Consider the following 22,960-nt stretch of genomic DNA (forward strand, 5'->3'; position numbering starts at 1 on the left):
AGTATTTAGAGAATATGACAATAATTAAATTATAAGTGATTTACTAAGAAAGGACACAGAAATCAGAAAAGTGGCCAACCAGGCTAGATTTGATTTATTTAAACTGACTCACCTCAATTCCCTTGTAATAACACTGGAATAGTTCATGTCCAGGTAGTGATAGAAGAATGAGATTTTGGATGCTTTGTCCTGCTTTTTAGAATCTACAATTTCCACATCGTTAAATTCATTGTAGTACTTTCATTATTTGCCTTTAGATTTGATTTTCTTATACTTGGTGTTCTCAAATTTCCTTTGGTCACAAATATTTACATTCCTCTCTTTTACTTTAAAAAATGTTGTGTTCAGCAGGGCACGGTGGCTTACGTCTGTAATCCCAGCACTTTGGGAGGCTGAGGCAGGCAGATCATTTGCTGCTAATGTGTCTTTTTAGGATTTATAGGATATTTCCCGCAACTAGAATTCTGTCCCTCAAAAATGCTATATGTATATCCCTACTGTTTGCTCAGGGTTCATTTTCAATTGCAGCATTTTTTGAAGACAACATAGTTATAAAAAAAAATAGGAGAGAAAAGAAGGAAAACCAAAGGGTGTTTCTCCTCATTCTGGTGAAACTGGCTCTGTTGAATGTTTTGCAAAATCCAAAAGAGGAAGTAATCCGATACTTGACCACAAGGGTGTGTTGCCTCAATACTTTTACTAAGGCAAACCACGAGCTGTGCAATGCTTGTGCTGACAAATTATCTGCCCCTTCCCTGCTCCCTCTCCCTCCTGCAGAAGGGGAATTATTTCATTTGAATGTCCACAATTACCTTGGAGATAGTGTTATTGCTTTCTGGTCCTGGCCAAGAGGCCAGACATTTAGACAAATTGTGAGTGACCAGTTAGAGCCCAAATGCTGACCCTGCACATTCTTCCACACTAACACTTACAATGTATTGAAGTTATCTGTTTGCATGTTTGTCTACATGTCTACATTGTTAAATGTCTTAACAATGATCAGGAATTAAGCTTATCCCTTATGCTCCCTGAAACTAGTGCTGTGTGCTTGGCACACCACAGATGTTCAATAAACGCATGTGGAAAAGAAATGGAAGTAGAATATTTTCATTTGTCAGTTCTTGAATTGAAACTATAAAGAACTGTAAGGCATTAATAATTATAAAGTCTGCATAGAACTCTTATTTGAAGCTTACTCATCCTTCAAAGCATATTTTGAATGTTTCTTCTTCTATGCTGTCTTTCTTGATTTGTTGAGTCAGAATGACCATATTCCAATAGTATCTTTATTTCAAACTGATTTATATTTAGCTTCATATTGTGTTTAGTTGTTTCTGTATCCATATCTGCATCATGACAAGTCAACTTTGAATGGGTATCTAATTTTATTTTTCTTCCTGTTCCCTTACTCTACATCACCCAGTCTCTAGCATTAGGTAAGAATTCAAAAAGAGTTTGTTGAGTGCTGTGAACTGACTGTGTGTGTCTCCCTGTCCCCTAAATTAATATACTGAAGCCCTAATCCCCAATGCGATGGTACTTGGAAGTGGGGCCTTTCGTAAGTAACTATGTAATGAAGGTTGAGCCTTCATGAATGAGATTAGTCCCTTAGAAGAAACATGAGAGAGATGATCTCTGTCTGTCATGTGAGGACACAGTGAGAAGGCAGCCAACTGCATACCAGGAAGAATCCCAGGCACCAAATCAATTGGCACCTTGATCTTGGACTTCCCAGCCTCTAGAACTGTTAGGAATAAATTTCTTTTGTTTAAGCTACCCAGTCTCTGGTATTTTTTAAATAGCAGCACAAACTAAGACATTAAGTGATTAAACAAATAAATTAATGATGAATGAATGCATGCAAATAAATGAATATTGCCTGCATGCATGTATGTTGTCTGCCATATTTCAGGATGCCACTGAATTGCTGCTAGCTCTGTTCTCAACGAAAAGAATGATCACTAAAAGAGTAAAAGTATTCACCATTTGGTGACTGTTAATTTGTATAGCTGCTGTGTTCTGTTGCTCACCCTCTCCTACTGCAGTTTTAACAATCCATGGAAATGGGGATTGTACGTTGTAGAGACTATCTCTAAAATCAAACACCTACAGATTAGGAATGTGAATGTTAGGTCAATCTCTCACTAGATTTGTCTCTCATTTGGCTTGGTTTTCTAACTTCGCAAGCCAGGAAGAGAATTCTCAGCTTTGTTGAATGGCTGTAAATTGTAATTTGGAGTTACAGTTGTGTTGAATATTAGTTATTTTGTTGTCCAAATTCCAGTCTCTTTCTTTTAAGTAACAGCACTCGAATTTTGCATTAAAGAACCCACTCATTCCCATCGCTCAGTCCACGAGGTTTGGACCAGTCTTCACGCTTACCTGCCTGATAGGAATAGGAACCCAGTTTAAGCCGAATCAGTACAAGTCATCCCCATGGCCACCATGCTTGGTTCAGATTTAGGCACCTAACTTTATCTCGGCCAGTGAGAGAAAGACTCCTAGTATTTGTTTTTACGGTCACCAGGATGCTGTAATGTCTTAAGCTGTTGGGGATCCCCAGAATCAAGCTAAACCTTAGGAAGTAGAGTGAAAGATGTTATAATTTTTCACTGAATCAAACTCACACAGAAGGCAGACTTATTCCTTATCTTCTATTAACTCCCCAAACTGAAAAATTCCCTTTTTGCTTAAGCCTGTTTTCATAAAATTTTCTGTTACATGCGACAAAAAGAATCCTCACATACTGCGGGTCTGAATATTTCATGTACGTATGAATTGTTTAGGGTAGCTTGCTAAAATGCAGATTTCCAGTCCCCAAACCTAAGATATAAATCAGGGCCCAGGAACTTGAATTTTATCAAACAGTGTTGCATTTTAACAGACCATCTTGTTAAAACAGTGCCCCTGAGCCATATGCACATCTCCATAATGCAGATAATTGGCAGACCAAAGCTTGAGAAATACTGATATAGTTAATGCAAGAGACACTAGTTAACAATGATAAAAATCAGGGGAGGTGCAAAGTATCACATAGCAGCAGAAAGCAGAGACCATCCTTTGTCCTAAATCAGAAATGTGAAAATCCTTTGCAGTATCACGAGTGGATTCCATATTCAATGTACTTCTATTTATAAAATCTTTACTAATTTCTCATGATTATTTCTTCCTGCTTTATGTGTCATGACCAGATATCTCAGTTTGTCTGGAACTGTCCAGGATCCACCTGTCATTCTGGTATAATTATTAATAGCCCTTCCTTCCATTCTCAAAAGTGTTCAGGGTTGGATGATAAATTTTGTGTTCACTCTCTTGCTTCATGGTAATCTGCACACACACAAAAGAGTTCTTTGTCTCTCTTGCTGCATTTGCTGAAATAGACATACATATTTTTTCTATTTTATGACCCTTAGTAGCAGAGACTTTGATATCTTAGAATCATTATTGCCAAGCCTAAAAGTTTTAAAAATCTCAGAGATCCACGTGGCTCTGAGTAACATGTAAACTGAGTAACACATAAACTTACATATATACATATATATCAAAGTAATATATATTACTTCAATATTATGTACTTTGTATTTATAATATATATGTATTATTATTTACTTTAATAACATCATATTTCTTTATTTTATTTGTATATATAAGTATGTTTAAAGTAATCTGGAACACCGTATCATCCTTAGAGTTGGCTCATTCTAAGAAAGTGGAATATAAACCTACGAATCACAGTGAGGAATACATTAGAGAGGTGAAAAAAATGCTGCGGGAACACTGGGAGAGATGACATCTCTGCCAATTCATACATGGCCTAGAGCTCCTATTACCAGGGATTAATTCGGGAATAACTATAATTTCTGCTCAGTTGATAAAGGGATATGGTGACAGAGGAAAGATAAGTGAGCTCTTTGGCAGGTGAGGAAAATGATGTCAGTGCTATTTTCAAAGATTTTTATGCACATGGAATGAAGAGATTTGACAGAGGCTATCTATCACAGTAGTTTACGTTTCTGCTAAACTAACCTTAAAAAAAACTTGAACTGCTTTGATTTTCTTTACTAATGCTAATTGTAAATATTAAGTAAACATACAAAAAATAGCTATCTTGTGTTTTATTTGTAATCAAGGAGTATCTGGTATTTAGTAGTAACTTTTTTTCCTACCTTAAAATAGGTATACATTTGTTAAATATTCCAGGAGACATTATGGTTCCATATTCATATTTTTAATGTTGGAGGAATTTAGTTCAGTGATTTCTGCCTAACAACTGTTGTTTCAAGATAATTTGCTCACTGCTTGTTTGGTTCTGCTCAAACACAGCTGTAAGTTCTTTCTTTCTATATTTGGAGATGGAGTGACTGATGGCTGGGCATCAACCATCTGGAACAGGGTGTGTTGGGTGGAAGAGAGGAGAAGGGACAGATCAATGCACAGCTTCACTACATGGCCAGGGAGTCAGTACTAGAATTTTGTATATCCTGTATCCCTACTCTGATCCTGACCTTTGACTCTATGTGGTTAAAAGAGGAAATGACATCCTACCTGAATTTTTTGTCAGTTTTATCAGGCTTAGTGCCTTCCTTTTAGAGTCAATATTATATTCACACCCTCTCCACTTCCCAGAATTAACTTCATAAATAACATAACCAAGCTATACATATATACTTAAAAATCAATATGACAATAATATAAAAAATTTATCAAAATAATTCATAAAAATCATATATATTTCAATACTTAACATTCAGCCATGTATCACAGAAATATATAGTGAAGTAGTGAAGTGCTTGTATCTAAATTTAGATTTCCCTAAATGTAACAGCTACGCAACTAGACTGACACAGGTGCATTCTATCAGTGCCTCAAATACTATGAGTAATTAGCCGTTGGTGGCATGATATTTTAAAATGAGATAGACTCTTGATAATGTTCAGAAAAAAGGTCAGTGTTTCCTTACATTACACAGTTGCTTCATTCCTGCAAAATTTAATGTATATTAAAACCTTCCAAAAATACTTATATGTGAAATGCAGTTCTAGGCAGGGACAATTATAAACAGGGTTTTCACCTACATGAATGTCTGGAAGGACATCTAGAAGTCATGCATGACCTGGGGCAATTCTTCAAGGTATGGAACTGCACTGTGCATTTCAGGATGTCTAGCAGCCCTGGTCCCTTCCCACTAAATAGTAGCAGTGCCCTACCCCAAACCTGAGACAATAAAATACCATCCTCCATTTCCAAAGTGCCCTCTAGGGGACGGTATTAACTCCACAGAGGATTACTAAGCCTATACAATTCACTGAAGCCAGGAATCATTTACATAAGACCTTATTTTATTTTTTTTCTTTCAAGTGTCATTATTGGAAGACTCATTGTCAAGTTCCAATTAAAATGGAACAATCATCTTTCCAGGGTGGATTCTCAACAAATAGTTGGGAGAATGGACAGAATCTGTTGTTCTTTATGTATGTATTTTATTTAAATTGCAAATAACCTCAAGTTTTTAGTGGGGTATAATAATAGATATTTATTTTTTCTTAATCACTAGCTTGTGATTCAGCAGGGGTTCTTCCAGAGTTCAGAAAGATTTAACTCCAGGCTGACCATCAGAAACTTGAATACTGGTACTGCCACAGATGTGGGAGAAAAGTTTCCTTATTTTGAACATCATTAGAAACTTCTGATACAAAGTCCTTGGTAAAAGAGTTTTACTTGAGGCTAGAACTTTAGCTGCAAGGGAGACTGGAAACATGAGTTTCTGATATTTTCATCTTATTTAGTGGGAGGTTGATTCTGCATCCAAGATTCATAAGGTGGATGTATCATTTAGTTTGGGTAGGATTATGCCATGTAACAAACAATCCAGCACCCAAATCTCCATAGCTTAAAATAATAAATATTTATTTTTTTCCTTATACAACACAGTAGTTGTAGATTATCAGTGAGGCCTTGGTTCATCATAATCTGTCTAGAACCTGGATGGTAGAGCAGCTATCATCTCAAGCAGTGCTTTACACTGTGCCAGAGACAGAAACTTTGGTGAGCTGGCATTAAAAATTACCAACTGGCCATGACAAATCTCACTTCTAATTACATTTTATCAGCCAAAGCAAATCAAACAGCCATACATAATTCTAAGGAGGGTGGAAAGTATAATCCTGTCATGTCCTAAGGAAGATGCTACAAGTATTTGGTGTTCTGAACTAATGCAACCATGATGAGAAATTTCTCAAACATGGAAAGAGAGTTGAGATGCTGGGCAACCAAAAAACAAGATAACAAATATCCACTAGAGACTGTCTTATTTATATCTGTCCTATGTATCACCATGCTCAGTTTAGCTCAGTAGCTATTAGTGACTTAGTAGATGCTGAATGAATGTTTGTTGAATAAAAAAAGAATGATTGTTTAATTTACCAAATCTTACTATAACTGAAGCTTAAAGAGAGTTACTTTGCTATTTTAACTCCACACTATGAAGCAAGATAAATATAAGTGACATTTGTATGCAACGTTGCACTTGAAAACCAGAGTGGTACAGTGGAAACCAAGAGAAAAAAGATGTTTCATTTCAATATTATTTTCAATGTGTTCACTTATTGGTTTCTCCCCACAGCAAGGATACTGTCTCCTGTGCTTAGTAGAGTTTGGGAGGGTAGGTATTCGATAAAAGCAGTTCTGCTATCATTAGCTGTGTAGTCTTGGGGAAGTGATATCAATGTAGCCATAGGTTAAGGTTATTCAGCTGTGCCTGAGCACGCGCGTACACACACATCTTAGTAATATTCGTCTTTGTATTGTAAAGATCTCCAAGACTGGAAAGCAATACAATTGTAATACAGTTGTACAGTTGTGATTGTCATGTGACATATTTACAGCCTAGTGTCTATCACAAAGCACCCATTCAAGGGAGGTTTATTGATTTTGTAGTAGTAACCTTGCTCTATTCTTGATGTGGAGTGGGGTGGATATCTAAGAAAGCATGTAGTGCATTTGAAAAAGTTTGCCATGGGTCCTGTGTAAAGGGGTTTTGGTGACGTGGTTCCCAACGAATCAAGAATAATAAGCAATGCCCTTCGTCCTCAAATCTCAAAGGTCAAATACTTCACAACTACCAATAGGCACCAAGAGCTCGCGTTCTTTCCTCCACTAACCAGAGCCCCGCCCGCTAGCGGTCCGTCAACGAACGCAAAGCCCCGCCTCCTACGGCGGCCCGCCAATCGGCTGCGCGGCCCGGGCCCAACCCTCGTGAGTCACGTGACGAGGCCAGGCCCGCTTCCGGCACGTCGCGGGCGGCTGACGTCGCCGGGGCCCGGCGTCGCGTCAGGGCTGGCCGGCGGCGGAGGCGGCGGCGGCGGCGGCGATGGCAGCGGACCCTGAGCGAGCTTGAGGGCTCGGACCCAGCTCCCTCCCGCGAAACCTTGGGCCGATCCGGCGCTGCGGCCCCAGCTCGCTCCGCTCCTGCTCCCTCCCCGGCCGCTGCCTGGGCGGAGGCAGAGGCAGAGGCCCGGGCTGGCCGCCCTGCTCGTGCCCCAGCTCGGCCCCGGACGGCCCGGCTGCTGTGCAGAGAGGAGGCCGAGTCGGTAAGAGGCGGCGGCGGCTGAGCCGGCAGGCCGCCTGGCCCCCGCCGGGCCGCCTGGGACGCCCCCATTCTGGTGTCTCTCTATCCGGCCCGCTCCCCTCCCGCCTCCCTCCCCGTAACTCGCCGGCCCTATTGTCTGGGCGCCGCAGCTCCCCCTTCCCCTCCCTTCCTTACCCCCCTGCCGAGGGCCGGATGGCTGTCAAACCTGGAGGCTTCTCCAGCTCCCTGCCAGCCCTGTCAGCCTTTCCTGCCTGTCTCGTGCCACCCCCTCTCTGTCTGGCCTCACCTCCTCACCTTTTTTGGCCTGGCGGTCATTCTCCGACCATTGCTTTACATTGTCGGTCTCTATGTCTTCTTGCTCGTTTCTTCTTCCCTCTAACTTGTCATCTCCGAAAACTTCCACTGTCCTATTTCTTGCCATTCTTTGCTCCTTTCCTTACTGTTTTTACTCCTCTCCGTGCTTTCTGCCTTGTTTTTGCTTCAAGTTTTACTCCCAGTAGACTGCCTGACTTTATGAAAGTTCCTTAATTCAAATCCCTCTTCATCCTTCCCTCTTCGAACCTAAGACAAAGGAAAATCTTGTTTTTTTTCTGGTACTTCATCCCTAAGTGTCACTGGGGGATTATACTCATTCAATCCATCACTTAATTATGGGCTCTAAGTTTGATTCTAGATGTTAGTGTACCTTGTGAACTATCCCTTACTGAATTCTTCCTGTGACAGACAGCAGAAAAGGTTGATTCGATTTCTACACAAACATTTAAGTAACTGCCTTACGTGTTGCGCACTGACAAGACCTCTATTAAAAATATTCGTACATTTGTTCTTTTGCACCAGCTACACCCTGGGCAAGCTCCCTGTTAACTTTTTAATGCTCTAATATTTGCTTATACCATAGCAGGAGGATACCCACTCTCCCCCTCCAACCATGGGTATTTGAGTTCGCATATTTTCATGGCCAGTATTGATGCTATTTTTTCCCTTACCTATCAGACTCTTTCAAAGAGAAAAGAGGGAGCAGTTGGAATTTTATGTTTGTTGTTCTATTTTGTCTATTATGAATTGTGACAAAACCATTATAAAAGATGACATGTGTGTGTGTTTCTTTTTTTCTTTTTAAACTGTAGGGAACATAGTCATTAGTGATCTCAAATACCGAAGGACATTTTACGGATCTCTCCTCGCCCCTGATAACAATCAATTTACATTCTTAATTATGAGTTATGTTTTGATTAGGTTATCTCAAAATGTATTCATATTCCTCACATACCCATTAGTGAAAAAGAGGCCACCTCAAGTGTGCTCGGTGGCCACTGTGGCCCAAAATATAGTACTTTGCATGTGAATGACCGAGGGATACATAGGTACTCCTTTGCAGTTTTTGTTCTAGCATTACAACCACTTTTATTATCAATGTGGACATTGTCTATATTGAAATATAGTAGAAATACTCAGTTAACAAAAGCATGTTATTATTGCTTGTTGAATGTAAAGTATAAGAAAGCAGTCTCTTTTGTAATACTGTATGTTAAATTAAAATTATTGAATTATGTGCTACCAAGGTGGGAGATCATGGGTAATGAAAAATCCTAATCCCAAGAGGAATTAGTGGTATCTTCACTGGCAGAGGAGTGTGCCTACTGTTTCCTCCATCTTTATGTGCTGTAGGGCCTTATCTAGTGTTTTGTATTATGAGGCACTCAACAAATATTTGTTGAAATTAAAAATTGATTTTGTTCTCAGGAATTTCAGTAGTCCTATTCCAGAATACTCAGCTGTCTTAATTTTTCAAAGGCAGGAAAGCATTTTCAGCTTCCCCGTGGAGAATTTTCTTGGGTATCTGGAAGCTCAAATGTAAAGCATTTTTAGCTATTAACAATTTTTAACAGTCCATTTACTCATTCTTTTTAGATAGTTTTCTTTGTTCTTTTTCTTAAATCATTATCAAGATTGCCTGCAGATTGCACAGAACTTTATATAGAGATGTTGGTAATACTCCTTCAAATTTCTTAACAATTTGGCAAGTATTTCATATTCTCATGTATTGTTTTAGAAATTCTGTTTAATTTTAATTTGACCTGTTCCCTTATACTCTACTTCCTATGCATTTTCTGCATTGGAATCTAACTTTTTTCTTTCTCTTGAGGTAGTGAAAAGAGAATACTGAAGAATAGGATCTCAAGATGAGTAAAAAGCCCCCAAATCGCCCTGGAATCACTTTTGAGATTGGTGCTCGTTTGGAGGCACTGGACTACTTACAAAAATGGTATGGAAAATATAGAACTTTCACCTAAATATCACAATATCTGTAGCCTTACATATGTTAATTAAAACAGTAAATTCCACTGATGGTAGCAGAAACATCAGTGTATTCACATTTCGATTACACATATATGTTGTTTTTTAGTTTTCCTACTCTTTAGGCTTTTTAGGTTTAGCATTTAAAAACTATTTTTAGTCAACTGACTAAATTATTTAGAACAATCATTTTTGGTGTTTGAGAAATGAAAATAATTGTCTAGAGTATGCGGTTTATGTATACCTCATGTATACCTCACATGAGCTGTATTGGTGGAAGTAGAGAGAGGAGTAATCCAGAGAACCAACTTCTCACGTTTTGGATAAATTTTGATTTAAATTGGTATTTTTGGTCTGTCAGTGGTAGTCTTTCAAACTACAGAGTATATTAATGGTTAGCATAGCATTTTTTCATAGTGAACACTTTCAAAAACATCTCCACTATTCATTATCTCACCTAAAACCAAAATCACACTTAACCTCCTGTTTTCCCTGGTGGGCCTTAACCTAAAGGCAGGTTGTTACTGTCTCCAGTGCAAAATAGGCTGTCCTTTCAGAACTTGTGTGTCTCCCCCTATTCTGGCCATTGTGGTAAGTGGTAAATTTAAACACCTCCCAACATAGCCTTTATACAGTGGTTAGGAAAAGTTGATGAATTGGTATAAAACTACTATCTGGAAAGGAGAGAAGGGGAAGCTACATGCAGGGGTCCCTGGGCCAGAGTAGGAATGAGGAGGATTCTCCTTTCTCCTAAGGAGCGTATTCCTCATTTGGGTTAACTGGCCCCTCATTCTGCTGTCTTGGCAGATCTCTTTTGTTGCCATTTGCAGGCTCCTAACCTGAGAGGGGCATTAGAGGGGTTCCGCTTCTGGGAGGGATGCTGCCTTTGCTCCTCCTGAAGCCCGTTTATTTTGATGCGAGCTCTTGTTTAGCAGCTCTTGGACTTTCCCAGACTTTTTGACATTTTCTCTGATTTAAAACCATAGTGGGCATTTTGTAGATTTACTTTTGATTGATTTGTATTAAATCAACTTCCCGAGTTGGCAATGGCAGGCAGAGAAATCTTGTTTAGTCATGATATTTGACTGTATAGACCAGGCTGGGGTTTCTCTCTCTTAACATCTGGCGTTAGAGCTTGGCACATATCTCTGACCCCAGCTTAATGACCTCTTGTTTTGAGCTCCACTTTAGGACAGTTTGAAGCTACAATTTGAGATGGGGAGGTTAATCGATACTGTCACTAGGTGAAGAATGTACATGGTAGTTCTCAGGAGGGGTTTGGGAAGTACCTGGGAACTAGGCAGTAGCATCTCTCCTAGTGACGATCAAAATGTCTCCAGACATTGCCAAATGACGACTGGAATGAGGGTGGGTGGCGGTAAAAATGATTGAGAAACTCAGCATTAGACCATGCAACAGAAACTGCCAGTTGAGGCAGCACTTGTCTATCTTGGTTCTCATTTGACCAAGAGAAGCTTTTTACTCCAAAGGCATACTACTGAATGTCTGTGTGATACAAGGGTATAAGAAATAATACTTGTTACTTCTTTGATATTACTCTTAAGTGATTTATTTATTTTTTAAGTTACTGGCTTTGTGACTTAGTTAATTCATATTAATATATTAGGCTTCCCAACTGACGGTGTTGCAGTTGAGCTAGCTAGCTTCCAGTTTTGGAGAAACACATAGTTGATTAGTTCTGTCAGTAATTTTCAGGGATATTAATATAACTTGGATATTAGTGAGAAATTTTCTTTCAGTAGTAAAATGTTTTCTAACTTAGGAGCTGTTAAATTTATGATCCAGTAGTTCAAAAGACTACCAAAAAGAACTTTTAAAACCATGCTTGAATGTACTTTTAGAGTATTCTGTGTTTTTAGAATACTTGGAATTTCAGAGAACAAATGAAAGTTGTATCTTCTTGCCACAAAATTCATATGTGCTTATTTGAGCGGTGTCATGCAAATGTACTCATTGATGAAGTTTAGATTTAATTTTAATGACCCTGGTAATAATAGTTCTCTTTAATGGAAATAAGCATTAGCCAGGATAATCACATATTATCACTGAAACTTGTTATCAGTTTTATTTTTATAAGCTGATTTATATAAAGATTTTGGCATTCTGTTTCAGGTGGCTCCTTATTTAAAAAAGGATTAAGAATATTGTATGTATGTATTCTAGGTAATTTACAAAAATAATTTTCTTATGGTAATTTTGCTTATTAATGTCAGTAGTTTCAAGAACTAGTTAGGCTTAGGTGCCCCTTAAATTTAGTATTAGGTGGTGTGCTATTGGACCAACTATTTAATTACTAAGATGTATTGAATTTTATATGGGACACAAAAGTTCCGAGATTAGTGCTCTTAACATTTTATTTATAAATAGGATAATAAACTTAATTCTTCATATTATTCCATTTGTAAATGACCATTTTACATTTCATGGAAATTCTGTAAATTTTTGCATTAATATTAAGTAAAATTATAGAATTATTTGACGAGAAACTGACATTCTTGTGAGAAGCAAAATATTATAGTTAATCATTGAAAATATACAGAAATTTCTTTTCTCCCTCTTCTCCCACTCTTCTCTTTCCCTTCTTTCATATTCTATTTTTTGCATCCATATTGAATGCTTAGTCTTCCAAATTTATTCAATTCTCTTTGAAAAGTATTGAGTCATCTTTGAGATAAATGTAGTTTGAACTATTATGGGCATTGGATAGGGAGGAGCAGGAATGCAAATCTTGCTTACTGTCTCTATACTCAAAACATTTACAATAAGCAGTATATTACTGAGAAACTAACTTATCACATGTTGATAAATCACCTTTTGAAGAGAAGTGCAAAAGGAAAGTGGTGCTAATGAAGAACCCAAAATGCCTATTAAAGGTTTTTCTTGCTTTTTTTTTTTTTTTTTTTTGAGACAGAGTCTTTTCTGTTTCCCAGGCTGGGAGTGCAGTGGCGTGATCTTGGCTCACTAAAACCTCTACCTCCTGGGCTCAAGCTATCCTGCCACCTCAGCCTCTTGAATAGCTGGAACTACAGGTGTGCACCACAAGTCTGGGCTAATTTAAAAAAAATTTTTTTTTGTAGAGATGAAGTGTCACTGTATTGCCCAGGCTGGTCTGGAATTCCTGGCCTCAAATGATCCTCCCACCTCAGCCTCCCAAAGTGTACTCCTGGCTGGTTTCTCATATATAAAAAAGGAAAATAGTTTCTGGTATGTGTCTAGACATAAAAGGATAAACTCTAAATTTAGTAGGTGGAAATAATCTGAAGTTAAGCTCTCACTTTTAGCTTTGGGGTAGATTTGATTTAACAGGAAGACTCAATCTGTGTTTCTCAGGAAAAGTATGTTATTATTGCTTGAATAAACCATATCGTATAATTCTTACAGATCAGAAAGATACCTTATCTTTGAAAATGCATTGTACCTTTTTAAGTAGTGATTTATTTATTTTTATTTTATCTTATTTTATTTATTTTTTTGAGACAGAGTCTTGCTCTTTCGCCAGTCTGGAATTCAGTGGCGCAATCTCGGCTCACTGCAACCTCCGCTCGCTGCAACCTCCGCGTCTCAGGTTCAAGCGATTCCCCTGCCTCAGCCTCCCGAGTAGCCGGGACTACAGGCGCACGCCACCATGCCCAGCTAATTTTTTTTTGTATTTTTAGTAGAGATGGGGTTTCGCCATGTTGTCTGGGATAGTCTCCATCTCTTGACCTTGTGATCTGCCTGCCTCAGTCCCCCACAGTGCTGGGATTACAGGCGTGAGCCACTGCGCCAGGCCTAAAGTAGTGATTTATTTTTATTTTCAAAGTAACTTTATAGCTACATAAGAACACTCATTGGTGGTTTATTTATCAGTACTAATGGACACAGGCCCTGAGAAGCCATCAAGAGGTCAGTCATCTTAGTCCCAGTATTTGCTTTTTGATAATTGGATCTCTCCTACACTGACCAAACATAACTCCTGAGTAGTGTGGGCTGTTTTAATTTTTAAAAATATTATAGCTTTACAATATTTTAAAAACATTTTCTTTTAACTTTTTCAGTCATCTGCATAAAGACTTTGACGTGCTAATGTTTACAGCTAGCACAGTCAACTATTTTTTATCTTATTTTCATCATGTTTTTCACCACAAACTCTGTGCATCCAAACCTTGATATTCAGTTTTATAATCTCTGGAAGGTAGTAACATCATAAGAATAAAAATGAGTATAGGTGTGTTGATACAGAAGTATATTTGGGGAAGGAGAAAGTTGAGAGTTGAAGTTATATTGGAGACACTGTAAGCGGGTGGGTTTAAATTCAGACTGTTACTTATTAATCCTGTAAATAGGGGTAAGTCCTTTAACTTGGTTTTCTTAGCAGTAAAATGGAAGCAGTATTACTGGCTTTTATTTAGAGGTTGGTTTTTAAGGTTCAAATAAAATTATGTATTGCTTTAAATTCTACAGATGGGTACATAATCATAAAGCATTGAGGTAAATGCAAGGGGAGAGGGAGAATAGAAAAGTAAATCTTTGGGGATCTGAAGAGTTAAGTGATTGAGTTTTTAAATGTAGCTTTAGTTGACAGGAGAGTGGCTTGGAATCATCGAAGGCAAAACATCTCATTGCAACAAGCTGATGACACTTTTTTCTTTTTCCTTTTTTTTTTGAGACAAAGTTTTACTGTCACCCAGGCTGCAGTGCGGTCATGAGATCATGACTTGAAGCAGCCTGCAGCCTTTACCTCCCGGGGCTCAAGCCATCCTCCTGCTTCAACCTCCCAAGTAGCTGGGACTACAGGCGTATGCTATAGTAACCTGCTGATTTTCTTTTTCTTTTTCTTTTTTTTTTTTTTTGGTAGAGAAAGCGATCTCTCTGTGTTGCCCAGGCTGGTCTTGAACTCATGGGCTCAAGCAGTTTTTCCATCTGTCTTGTTCTTCCAAAGTTGTAGACAGTCTTTTTGAAGTGATAATAAAATCCTCATGTTTCCACAGAGTTTTATAGAGTTTGCTTGCAAATATTAAAGTATCTAATCATTCTGAATATTGTTTAGTAAGAAAACTGATAAAATCACACTGGCGTTGACTACTGATTTAACTTCTGTTTTTTGATTGAAATTAAAATAGTTATTCTACAGTAAGCGATTGTTACAAAAACACAAGAGATTAAATAACATGCTGTGGTGTTAATCTTAAAATAAATTTGAAATATAGAGTCAATTTAAAACATTCAGATGAGATATGCTCCTCTGACTCTTTTGGAATATTTCTATTTAATTCTCTTCTAAATCTAAAGAAAAGGAAAATGAAAGATTAAAAAATGTGGAGATATCTCCAAGTATCAGAGTTTAATAGAACAGTATAAATTTGAATTGGCAAATGCTGTTTTCACACATTTGAAGTTTTTTGAACTGTATGGAACATTTGCAAATGTGAGTTTTTAAGATGTTCGTGCAGAATTTTAATAGTATAGGAGAATTAAGGAAATTTACATTGTAGCAAGTACAAATACTTGTTAATTTAAATAAAATTACACATTTTCTGAATAAAAAGTTACTTTTTTTCTAATTAGATTTAACTATTCAAAGGAAAATGCTACTAGAGATAAGTTGTGTCATCTATATTTAGAGTAGGAGAATGGTCCTAAAGTGTAACATGTAGATCAAATATAGCATTGTAGGAACACCAGGTGAATACTTCAAAAATAGAGGTTCTTTTGCTAATATTAATATGCATGCAGTTTTTGTCTTTTCATAATTTGGGATTCTTTCAGTTTGTCTATACATAGAAAGTAATGATTATTATTTTGAGTCATTACCTTTGAAAACCAATGCCAGCTGTAGACTCAGAAAAAATATACAGTTGTATGTATACACCAAAATAAATGAATTATATACTATGGTCATAAGTTCATAGAAAACGTATACATGACCTCTAGGTTAAGGACCCTTCTTGCAGACAATTCATTTGAAATCTGTAAGTTTTGTTTAAAAATTCTGAGATAATTTACATTTAGATAGTCACAAATTTTGAATCTTAAGGTCAAAGTGAATCATCCAGTTTAATTATCAAGCAGATTTGTACCAGTGCACAAACATTTTACTTCTTTAACTTTTAAAATTTCCACAAAAGAAAGCCCCATAAATTCCTTTGAACAATGCTAAATATAAGAAAGCTTCCCTCTACCCCTCCAAAAATGTGAAAAGCATGATTTAGGGACAGAGAAGACTTATTTATTTGAAAACACACCTGGTTTCAGGTTGTTCTTGCTCTAGTGTTCTTCCTTTTTTTATGTTAATTCGTTTTTTATAGAACTCTTTCTGGTTTATAAGCTTTTTCTGCTTATCCTAGTTTTTTTGAAAAACAAAAGTATTGGAAAAAATAAATTAAACTGGAAGTCATAAAATACGGATTTTAAGTGCTATTTTGCCATGAACTATGTGATTTTGGAGAGGTATTTCTCTGCTTTAATGACCTTGAAATGCAAGTCTTACAGTTTAGATGATCTTTCAGGTGCAATTGAATTCCAAACTCAATTTCATTTTATCGATTTTCACCTATTCAGGGATGACAGATTTTTTTTTTTTTAAATCATACTTTTAGATGGGTAAATAACACAAACTTGAGGCAGAGGTAAGATAGACAAAAAGTCATAGGTAGTTCAAAACTGCTGGCTACTAGAGGAGAAAATGAGAAAAATGTAGAAAACTGAATATAATTTGGAAAAAATATAGAGGTTTGAGCTATTTGGGGTATAACTGTATTGGGCATGAAACCTTTTGGCTCCCAATATAGTGATCTCTCCACTATAACCCATTGTCTCGCATAGATTTCCTAAAGCTTTGAGCCTCAGTTAACTAAATGGGCTCAGTGTTCATGGGCCACCGTAGTTTCTGACCAATTGTAGTTGTGAGTATATGTCTGGCATCTAGAAGGGCCCTGAAAGTCTGGCAAGCCTATGCCACTCTTTTTCATTGGAATTAGAGGGCTTGAGCAAGGTAGGTAAATTTCAAGTTTATCCATCCTAGAGAGCTTTCCTCCTAAATTTACTTCAGAATCAAACCTCCAAGCTGATGATTTCTTAGCCTCCTTCATCGATTTATAATGAGGGTAAAGTCCAGGAATCTCAGGCTTACTGTGCTGTGCTTTATGTGTGTGTGATCGTATAGTGGCAAGGGTTGGAACAAGAGAAAAGACCGTTTTATTTGCTTATCTGACATTTGGTTGAAGTCCAGCCATCACGTATCACACACATCCAGCTCCCTATTTGTTACATCATTCCTGCCGAATGTTATTATGTATTATGAGATTTCACACTGTCACATCACATTAGATAATGGTTTATTTTTTAGTTGGGGGTTGATGAAAGCCACTAGCTGGGAAACAGTTTATCTGTTGTGGTAGTTAACTCTACTAAAAAGAATGTTTTGCAATTCTAGTTTTGCTGAGTAGACAGAAATGGCATCTGCAGATGCTTATGTTTTTAATTTTGGTTTTAAGTGATTTCTTTTAAGCTGAGGGAGAAAATACTAGTTTTAATTTTAAGTTTTGAGTATCAGTAGTACAATTTTTAAAAGAAATTAACGGAATATTGAAAAGACAGCTTAGTTCTGCTGTTCTTCATTAAGGTCCCAGTTTTTTAGTATTTTTACTGTAACTGTATATTTTGAAGAAGTGTTGACCACTCCCTATCATTTCTTGCTACAGATGGTTAGCACATAAGAATATACTTCTTATTAAATTAGAAATTGGTATGCAAGTATTATGTTATTTCAGTAATTATAATTACCTCAACTTTGAGAGGATTGTTGCAGTAAAGTTGAAGGAAGAGTATAGATATTTACTTAATATTCAGAGTGTCTTGAAAGTCTGTTTTCTTATTGCCAAAAAAGTTACCATGAATTAGAAATAAATTTATTTCTGTTACATCATGATTAGCTAGGGTACTGAAGTATAAGCTACTTATATGAAATGGTGTATCTACAAGGCCTTAACATAGTAACTTACTCATAAAAGGTGCCCAGCAAAGTTTACTGAATTTTGTTGGGTTTAAAAAGGATGAATGAAGACAAAAGTTTTGGGATATCTTGAAATAACCTAGTTACCATTTCAGAAAATTATGGCAAATACATTGTGACTTTTGGATTGAAAACTAAACATAAGATGATATTTGTTAACCTAGATTAGCAAATGTAATTTATTTTTAAAATCACTTTTTGTTTTCCTTAGTTCTGTAACGTATCATATCCAAGATTTCCTCTTAATTTAAAAATTTATGAGTTTTCAAACGTGATGAAAGTTAAGCTACTTTCTTTACTCCAATTATTTAATTTTAATAATGTGATGTATCATACTTAGTCATAGTTGAGATGTAGTGCCCTTTTGTTTTGAGACATTTTAATAATAAAACAGCCTCTTATCTTTGCTTAGTAATTTTATGCATGGAGGATATTTATTTTGTACAATTATTTTCCATACTCTTTGGTCTAACACAAACCAACTTTAGGCATGCTGCTTGTATATGAGAGATTAAAAGTAAAATTTTAAGAAAAAAATAGATAACTTGATTTTTGTATTGTTTTATCTGTTTTTAATACATCTTTGGTAAGAGCCCCCTATATTGAAACACTGCCATAAATGTAATAGGAACTGAAACTCATCAGTTGCAAGATGCAGAATCTGTAATGATTGAATGCATGGTCTTTATGGACAGGAATACCTCAGTTCAAAGATCCACCATTCATTACCTCTTTTAACATGAGCAAGTTACTGAATCTTTCAGAGCCTCCATGACCTCCCTTTAAAAACTGGTAACAATATTAGTACTTCATTTAAAGGGTTCTTTGAGGATTTAAGCAAAATAATGCATGTTATATGCCACATGGTAGGCACATAAACATTAGTTTTAATCATAACAATAACATGAACATTCGTTATTTTAAGAAGGTAGAGTCAAATGCAGGAGGAATTGATGTAAATTCATCAGACTTTAATCAGTAGGCATATAAACAAATTAACTATCTGTAGTAAAGTTTTTTGTAAAGTGCTAAATGTTAAGAAATAGAACTGGGTGATTGCAACCTGCTAGATTTTGAGTTTTGCTAGCACAATTAAGTAACAAAAGTTTAGTTGTAGCTTGAAAAAACTGTATGAAGTTCATAAACTTTGAGTCAAATACTGATGACAGGAAGATCATGTTTTAGTGGCATAGGAAAGAAATTCTCTGTGGTCTAATGGATGCTTGTGGTGGGAGAAGGTAGTGAGTACAAAGGATATGGTACAGGTATTTTGATTTGGTTAGAACTGACAGTGAGAGTGAATATAGGCATGGCAGGATTCAGGTGCTGGGGGGGTGGGAGGAGAGAGGAACAGGAACTTAAATACAGTGATCTGAAGTGATACATTAATTTGCAAAGTACCTGCCACAAGGTTCTAAAAGAGAAGACATAGCTAATTCTGTTCTTCTCTTTGTTGTAAAAGTTGTGGACAAGTAGGAAGCAGGGTGAACTGTCAGCTCATGCCAGATGTGTACTATGGGGATCAATAGGTCTGAAAAGGCCTGAGAAATAATGTGATGAGGTTCTTAAACTTCAGTGTTGGAGAAGATATAATTTTGACCTATGAGCTATCATCTGAATGATTTGAAATTTTTAGACTATTTTGTATTAACATTGCATTGTGGAATATTGAGTTTGAATTAATCAAGAGAGTTTTGCTTTCGGTTTGTTGTTTTTAAAGTATGAAGCAAATGAACATGCAGTATCCAAAAGTGCTGAATTTAAAATACTGTAATTGTAGTATGTGATACCGTTGTTACAGTTATAATCAATGGGTGAATGGGAAAACATTTTTGAAAACTATAAAGCTTAATGTAAATTTAAAGTGCTACCAGGAAACTAAAACTTTTAAAGGGTAACTAGGATACAAGAATATTTTGTTTGCTTTGGGTTACATTCTGTGTTAATTTTTGTTATTTGGCAAATAATCCTCTCACTAATAATTGGATGTAAGACAGCTCTTACCCTTCTATTTCTAGTTCTTCTAATCTTTTAGTCATTTTTATGACTACCATAGTTATAGATGAAGTTCTTATCCACAAAACTATTTTGAATTGTTAGTCCTAGATCCCTAGGATTCTGCTAATATTTTAGTTATGTTTAAGTCATATTTTAGGTGTATTTCATACATACTATCCTTTAAAACATAAAGAACTGCCTTGTCCAAGAGAACATCCTTGTTCAGATACTCTTTCTGTGTGCTAGCATAATGTCTTTATTATACTAGCTATCATTATGTTGAATTGTGTTAACTTACTTGATTCTTTTTCTTTGTTGAATAAGTGAAATGAATGAGGAACTGTCAATTTCTAAATTTACATGAATTAGACATCCTATTGGCTTATCCATATAAACAAGAAAGTGATTATTTAAAATACATAATTTGAATAACTTATTGAGGCAGTTTATAAAATTATGTTGCCATTTTGATTGATATGGTGCTTATTCAAATAATTAGTTAAATCCTAAATCTTTTCGTGAATTCTCATGGTCTTTAGGGCATTTGGCAGCATATTCTGGCCCTGCTTGGTGGATTGCAACCTGTCATTGAGGTGGTTATCAACTCTATCTTAAGTGCAGGAGATTCTAGGTTATATCAGTTAATTTCCCTTGTCATTTTCTCATGGTTGACTTTTTTTTTTTATCAATACAGATAGAAATCTGGATATATATTTTAAATTAGAAGATAAATCAGAATGAATTCCTTAAATGCAAATGATGTTTAATTGTATTAATGTTCCTATGTTGAATGCAAAGAAATTTTTAAAATTAATCCATCAGATTATATTTCTGGCATAGCTGCATGCCCACCATTGCTTCCCTCTTTTATCCTAGGATAATGAAGCGCTGACAGTTTGAGTTAATAAATCATCTTGTCTTTCAAAAGTTTTTGGTTTTGTGAATGTGGACCACTTTGAAAATCTGATTAAACTTGGGAATTCTCACCTCAAAAGAATACCCATATACATCTACACCAAGCACATAGCATTTTGCATGCAGCCTCAGGGAATTCAGTCTCCTGATCTAGTGGGTGAGTCCAGACCTGCCCATGTAAAACAGTTAATAATGTGAGCCAGAATAAGAATTCACTGGTAATAATTCCCATTTTAGATTTCTGTAAAATATGTAAAAATAAATTTTAAGCAAAACATATTTATGTTTTGATAACACTTAAGAGTTGATACAACAGGGAACTGATAATGTCTGTTTACTGTATAGCTAACCTCTTTGGTCAGTTTCTGTTCTTATGAGATTATGGTGTTAGTCCAGAATCTGTAGATACTGCCACTCTCTGAAGAGTCTTGTACAAGTGGGAGTCATAGTGTTAAAATGACAACATATCAGATAATACAATAATATGCTATAGGAGTTTAGAGAAGGTGAAAAAAATTTTATTCTTAGTGATGGCTTTGCTCTACTCTAGTTATGGCTACAGTTTGACTTGGCCATTAGAGGACTTTAATTCAAAAGGGTCCCACACGAATTCAGAAAGTGTCTCAAGAAATCAGTTGAGATTAGTAGAATTGAGTATGTGAAAATTCTGTTGAATTCAGCAAGAATCATTTTAAAGTCTTCTCTATTTTGGAATGCTCTTCATTTCCATTAAGCCAAATAAACAATAAAGAATCCATTTTAGAATGAATTATTTTTCTTGTTAAGTTTTCTGAGGGTAAACTCTTTCCTGGGATTCAAGTATACAAGACATACGAGAGAGCAAGATAGGCTCAGCGGTGGAGGTGATTATTTTCTACACAAGTAGATAACATTTAAACAATGCATGAAGTTTTAAGTGGAATTAGGGAAGGGATATAGCAGAAATTTTATGGTATATTGCAGTAATATTTAAAGGGTAAGAGAGCTCTATGTAGAATTTTGGCACTGAGAAATCCTACTTTTAGTGAAGTTGCCTTCTCTCCATCTCTTTCTGTTGAACCCTTGAGAGATGTCAGCTATGGTTATTTTCTTTTCTCTTTATCTCTAATCATTGTTATCGGCATCTTATCTCTGACTCTTTAAAATCTGAAACTTCAGTCTTCCACTTCTTGAATATTTTTCCAAATTACTCATAAATGTCTGGGATTGTGCCTAATCACAATTCTTTAATTTAACAGCTTCCTATGATTCAACCTTTAAAAAATGACAAAACAACAACATTAACACTACAGCTTCCAAATTCAATCAGAAAAATCTTATGTTTAATTCACAGTCAATTAGAATAAAACATAAATAGTGCATCAAAATAATATTGTTGTAGTTCAGTATACAGAGGCATTTGTGAATACATTTGTGTTCAGCAGTGTTTTTTCTTCACTGTGTGTATCAAAACATTATTACTATGAGCCATCTGCTAGAAATAACTTCACTGTGCAAAGCTATATGTTAAATTACCATTTAATGCATTTTACGGGTATTGCAAAGATCTCGATATTACGATTTTTTTCCTCTCGCGGTGTAACTGGTAACCAAATTAAGTACCAACTTTAAGTCACTCCCTGTTTTCTGTAGAATAAAGGATTGTTTCATTAGTTTGCTATTTCAAAGCCCTTCAAGTTTCAACCAGGCTAACAAGTCTCATCTGATGTCTTACTAGTCTCCTTTACCTGCTTTACTACTTACCATGTAGTCTAGCCAAAAGGACTGTTACTCTTTCCTTTAAGTGCTCCTCCAATCTCTGAACATGAGGTCTTTGAGGACAAATAACCATATCCTACTTATCTTGAAATCCTCAATGGCTGCTTGCCTAACTCAGAGTCATGTGATGGTTTTAAGTAAGTGAACATTGAGTAAATGAGTTATGCTCTGTGTATACACTTTGTGCTGATTAGGTCTATATTCTATATGTCCCCTAGCAAGTCTAACTTAAGTAACGTCTCCCGAGAACCTTCAGTAAATTCCCAGATTTTCTATGGACTATTGAAGCATCTTATATACAGTTTTTGTATACACTTACCAGTTTTACTATTTATGAAATAATCACTTAGATGGGCCTTATCCCGTTTCTCCTTTTGGCATAGAGTACA

The 22,960-nt window shown here is 36.2% G+C and overlaps 2 protein-coding genes across 25 annotated transcripts in view; one reads left to right on the plus strand and one right to left on the minus strand.

The window, feature by feature from the left end:
• TMEM71 (transmembrane protein 71) overlaps nt 1–8,572 on the minus strand; it is a 70,436-nt gene extending 61,864 nt beyond the window's left edge. The window contains exon 1 of one of the 2 annotated variants that reach the window (XM_016959882.3): nt 7,883–8,572. The gene's annotated coding sequence lies outside the window, so the exon portion shown is untranslated. The remainder of the gene's footprint in view (nt 1–7,882) is intronic. The other variant, XM_054657031.2, reaches the window with a different exon arrangement.
• PHF20L1 (PHD finger protein 20 like 1) overlaps nt 7,252–22,960 on the plus strand; it is a 74,522-nt gene continuing 58,813 nt past the window's right edge. For 8 of the 23 annotated variants that reach the window (XM_009455937.4, XM_009455939.4, XM_054657028.2 and 5 more), the window contains exons 1-2: nt 7,262–7,589; nt 9,739–9,854. In XM_009455937.4, coding sequence (XP_009454212.1) covers nt 9,772–9,854 — 83 coding nt within the window. In that variant the 5' untranslated portion in view covers nt 7,262–7,589; nt 9,739–9,771. Of the gene's footprint in view, nt 7,590–9,734; nt 9,855–22,960 lie in introns of all 23 variants that reach the window. The other 15 variants (XM_009455938.4, XM_063817381.1, XM_009455943.4 and 12 more) reach the window with 6 other exon arrangements.

The sequence above is a fragment of the Pan troglodytes genome, chromosome 7, assembly GCF_028858775.2.
Source record: "Pan troglodytes isolate AG18354 chromosome 7, NHGRI_mPanTro3-v2.0_pri, whole genome shotgun sequence".
NCBI classification, from domain to species: Eukaryota; Metazoa; Chordata; class Mammalia; order Primates; family Hominidae; genus Pan; species Pan troglodytes.